General features: G+C 54.1%; 1 protein-coding gene across 1 annotated transcript in view; it reads left to right on the plus strand.

The window, feature by feature from the left end:
• The first annotated feature begins 1,286 nt into the window (after positions 1 to 1,286).
• The window catches only part of EBF2 (EBF transcription factor 2), a 275,204-nt gene continuing 271,669 nt past the window's right edge, over positions 1,287 to 4,821 (plus strand). Inside the window, exons 1-3 of the mRNA XM_044659252.1 lie at positions 1,287 to 1,325; positions 1,431 to 1,596; positions 3,431 to 3,596. Of these exons, the coding sequence (XP_044515187.1) occupies positions 1,287 to 1,325; positions 1,431 to 1,596; positions 3,431 to 3,596 (371 nt within the window). The remainder of the gene's footprint in view (positions 1,326 to 1,430; positions 1,597 to 3,430; positions 3,597 to 4,821) is intronic.

The raw sequence follows: 4,821 nt of genomic DNA on the forward strand, positions 1-4,821 counted from the left end.
TCCGATTTACTCCCGAGGTGACCTTAGGCCAGTCCCTTAACTTCTTTAGGCCTCAGATTCCTCCTGTCTGGGTTCTTAGAACAGAAACCGAAGGGCCTCGCGTTCGCCTTCCCTCCATTTGGGGTAAGTGGCTCGTCGAGATCACGCCAGAGTGAGCGTCGGAGTCGGGATTTGAACCTGAGTCCTCCGCGTTTATATCCAGCGTTCTTTCCGTCGCACTACGGGCTCGAGGCTTTCGTGCAGCTCAAAATCCACAGAAAAAATCAATTCTAATAGAGAGGCTCGGATGAAATTGGCGGCTGTGGCGGTCCCCAGGCTGTTAGAGGTGGGCCGCCCGCGGGATGTTGGATACTCGGCCCTTCCTCAGTTCCTCCGGGCGAGATGTCTCCCGCCGGTTAGTTTCTTTCTGGGTTCCCTGACCCGCCCTCCTCGGAGAAGGAGCTGCCCGAAGAGGCTCTCGGGGGTCCCTGAGCGCCTGTGTGCGAACGATCGTGGCTGGGTGTCTGGGTACGTGTGAAATGTGGCGGTGCAGAGCCGAGGCAGCAACAGCGATAATCAACACATCCCTCACACCTCCGGCGCCATCCGAGAGGGAACCGGGAGATCTCTGGGGCTTTCCCCTGCCTGCTGACTGCCTTGGCTCCTAGGCCGGATGGCTTGACTTAAGAGACTCTCCTTAGATATGGCTTGCATGCTCTCCTCTCCTTTCCGTCGGTCTCTCTCTGCACATACATACATACATACATACATACATACATATATATATGTATATATGTAGATATATGTATATAAGGGCTAGGCAATTGGGAGGAAGTGACTTGCCCAGGGTCACCCAGCTAGGGCCTCTCTGTGGCCAGATTTGAAAACTTCTCTTCTCCAAGCCCGGCTTTCTTTCAGACACTAAGCAGCATAGCTACCCTTTCATACTGCGTTTGAAGGTTAATTCTCTTAAGTACATTTAATGTCACCAACATTCCTGCCAGGATTATTACTCCAGTTTCCCAAATGGGAAAACCGAGGATCCGAAGTTAAGCAGCCGTTGGAGCCTGGATTTGAATCCAGCTTCCCGGGACCTCTGGTTCCAGAGCCTTCTATTAATGTCGTGTCTGCCTGCCCTGCATTTTAGGGAGAAAACCTTAAAGAGGAGAGGAGCCTAGAGAGCGAGGAGAACTGAGGTACGCAGGCGTTCTGTATCTGGTTATCTGTTTGCATGTACACTTTTGTTCTCCACTTTGTCTACGCTGGGTCCTGCCTCTCAGAATGGACATTCTTTCTCTCTCGGCTTGATGGAGCCCGAGGCCAACTGTATTCGGAACTATTTGCCGGTGGGGGTCAAAACAATCCTCCCCCCTCCCACCCTCCAGCCCCTGAAATCCCGAGGCTTTTAGAAAGGCGCTGTTCTGCCTCGGTGGTCTGGGAGTTCTTTGTAGCGCAGATGTGGGGCGAGAGTTCCTCTAGTCAGCCAGTTGTCCATAGGCCGCCTGCCAGCGGTGCGCCGCAGGATCGCTGCCCTCTCGGTCGCCCAACCTGCGCTCCCCAGCGTCCTGGAGGTCCAGTTCCCCCAGCCGACGGCTGAGTATGGCGAGGAGGGCAGGAGTGGGTTGTCCAATGGGTACCACTGGATCTATGTGGACCTTGGAGCTTCCCAGCTTTCCTCTCTCGCTTGGGCAGCCAATCAATAACTACCTGGGAAAACCTTTGTGGCTGGAGATGTTTGGGGGAAGAAGAGAGTGGGAAGTGGCAAGGAAAAATAACGTGATGAGAACCAGAAATCCAGAGAAAGAGGGACGAGTAGAGGGAGCGAGACACATAGAAAGGCAGAGACATGCACAGAAAGATATGGAGAGAGAGAGACAGACAGACAGACAGACAGAGGCGTACACAGAAAGATACAGAGAGCCACACAGAGAGGGAGAGGGGAAAAGAAACAGAAAGATAGAGAGGAAGAGAGGAGAGAGACTCAGAAAAGAAAAAAAAAAGAGTGGGAAAGAGACTGGAGGAGAGATCCAGAGATGCAATCAATCAACAAGTCTTAGTAAAGGGCCTACTACATCTCAGGGGTTGTGCTAAGAGCTGGAGGTCAAAGGACAAAGAATAAAACAATTCCTTCTCAAAGTAAGCTTTTATTCGAATGAGGGAGATGAAGACATATAAAAATACAGACAGAGAAGAAGCAGGGAGAGGAGGGAAAGAGGGAAAGGGGGGAGAGAGTGGCAAGAGACACACGCAAAGAGAGACCCACGGGGACAGAGAGACAGAAATGGAGAAAGAAGGAAACACAGAATGAGAAAGAGACAGACATACCGAGCCCGACTGGGGAAGTGTGTGGGAGACCCGGCGGGAGAAGATGGAGGGACTCCAACATTGCTCTGGTTTTCTCATCTCCTTACCTCGGAGCTGCTCTCTCTGCTCAGCCCCAGTGCTGCCTCTTCTTCCCTTAGAGTGAGCCCTGCTAAGGAACTTGCCTGGAGTCTGCTGGCTGGGTCTTCTTCCTTGCCGACGCACCCCTATTGCCAGTGCATTTTTGCAGTTGTTCCCCTGAAACGTACTTCACTTAAAACCGGGTCTAAAGCAAATCTCCGGGTCTCGCTCGCCAGGGCTGGGTTCGCTGAGGGTTGCAGCAGCAGGCTGAGAAAGTTGCCATCTACAGCTCCCCCCCCCCCCCCTCTCTCTCTTTCTTCCTAGGGGGTAATTTCTGGTTTTATTAAATCAGAGAAGCTAGCAAACGGAAGAGAAATGGCAACGTGGAAAATTGGGGGGGTCGGGAAGGCGAAAATGGGAAATGTATTAAGTAAGGAAGGGTCCACAGGGCACGTTTTTCTCGGGAAGGGGGGAGGAATCAGAAAAGGAGAGGAACTAGAGCCACCTCTCTTTCTAGACCCCAGGAAGGGCAAGTCGAGGCGAACATCTGGATCATTCAAGCCAGCAGAGTGAGGTGGACAGGAGTCCTAGGTTTCCTCGAAAGGCTCGGCTTTGGCAGGGCAGTCGTCCCTCTTCCAAGCTGGCTCCGTTTCCGTCCCCCACTTTTCTCTACTCGGGTCGAGCACCTGGTGTGTAGGTGGGGGTGGAGAGCGAAGGAAAGGGCCCACACCTGCATGGAGAGCTGGAACCTCAAGTGGGCCGTGGAGAGTGAACTCTGAACACATCTGGCCACTAGGGCTCCAAGCAGACCGGCCCCCCGAAGTTGGTAGGCCCGGGGAGAAGGCGATTTCTTGGGTGTGTAAGGCGAGACAATGCCATAACAATTCCTCTAGGTGAGGGTGGGAATGTGGAAAAGAAGGCCACTCCATCCCTGAACAGGGGCAAAGGTGGGGAGGGACCCCCCAGACAATCGACGCCCTTTTTCACATTGCCTAAGATGCTGTCGCTGGGGCTGAACACGTCTTTACATTTGGGTTGTGGTTTGGTTTGTTCTCCTTGCGCTTGTCAGAAAGAACGAAACCTTGCCGGGACCAAGGAGGGGGGCAACGAGCGAGAGGGAACAAAAAGCAGCTCCCGCAGCCGGGTTCTCGACTCCAGGGGAGCGGCAAACCCGCAAACCTGCAGGACCTCTTTGTCTGCGGCCGGCCCGTGACTGCAGCCTTGGCGGTGGCTGGGTCTGAGCCCCAACGGAAGCCGCGAGGCTACTCTCGGCTTAGGCCGACTTCAGCTGAACCGACGCTTACAGCTTGGAGGGGAGGGGGAAAGCGCCAGGGTTTGGGATTAGGCGGAGAGACCGTATTTGCCTCTCCCGATCTCCCTCGACTGTGGAGTTTTACCCACTCGCTCAACCTGTGTCTCTCCAGAGCCCACTCCCGTGCCGGGCACTGCGCTAGGCGCCCGGGCTTCAAAAATAAAGACTGAACAGTTCCTGCCCTCGAGGAACTTACACTCAGCTCCACTTCCCGTTCCGGCCCGCGCCGAGAAAGCCTTGGCACTCTCTGAGGGCATTTTCCGAACCCCCTGGGTCGGGCGAGAGAGGGAGCGTCACGCAACCAGTGCTCCTCGAGAAGGGGATCTGGATGGCCGAGTTTTTGTTGGCCGCTTCTCCCCAAACCCGTCCCCTCCCCCGCTCTATCCCCACTCAAGTCCCCTGGTGGCCTGTTAACTTGGCTTTGGGGACGGACGAAAGAAGGAGGTCGGAGATTACAGCCGCCTGGGGGGGAGGGGAAGAGGCTGGCTGGAGCAAGGCACAATTCATTTGCTTCCCAAAGTGCGAAATTTGGGTGGCAGCTGTCGCGGGTGTGGAGAGAAAGTGTCCCCTGACCCCAGAGTTCTACCCTTTGACATCACCCGAGATCCCCTAGGAGCCAGATTCTTCTACGGGACCTCGGCTCCTGATCCCTATTGTCCTCAAAACACTTTCCTTCCGCCCAAGCCTGGGCCAACCTGCGAAGATTTCTCCAAGATCTTCAAACTGTGTTGACCGAGCACCTAAATGGACCCCAACGTGAAAATTCACCCTCCACAAAGCCGGGGGGAGGGGGGAGGAGGAGGAGGAGGAGGGAAGCTAACCCCGCTGTCCTTTCCTTTGTCAACAGCAGGTCTTAGAAAGGACTTCTTCGAGACTTGCCATTCATTCGGTCTTAGACGTATGTAACTGGGTGAGAATAGAGGCAGCGGACTGGGAAGGGAGTTAGGGGTTAACCAGTCGGTTTTTGTAATATCGAGGAGTTTAGGCAAGGCGTGAGGGGTAAAGTAGAAGAAAGGAAGGTGGCAGGAAGAAGATGGTCAAATTGCTTTAGTTTCTAAAAGTTCTGATATCTCCCAAAGTGCAATAGTGTACCCAGTTCTCTCTCTCTCTCTCTCTCTCTCTCTCTCTCTCTCTCTCTTCCCTCTCTT

The sequence above is a fragment of the Gracilinanus agilis genome, chromosome 2 (genome assembly GCF_016433145.1).
Source record: "Gracilinanus agilis isolate LMUSP501 chromosome 2, AgileGrace, whole genome shotgun sequence".
In the NCBI taxonomy this organism is placed as follows: domain Eukaryota; kingdom Metazoa; phylum Chordata; class Mammalia; order Didelphimorphia; family Didelphidae; genus Gracilinanus; species Gracilinanus agilis.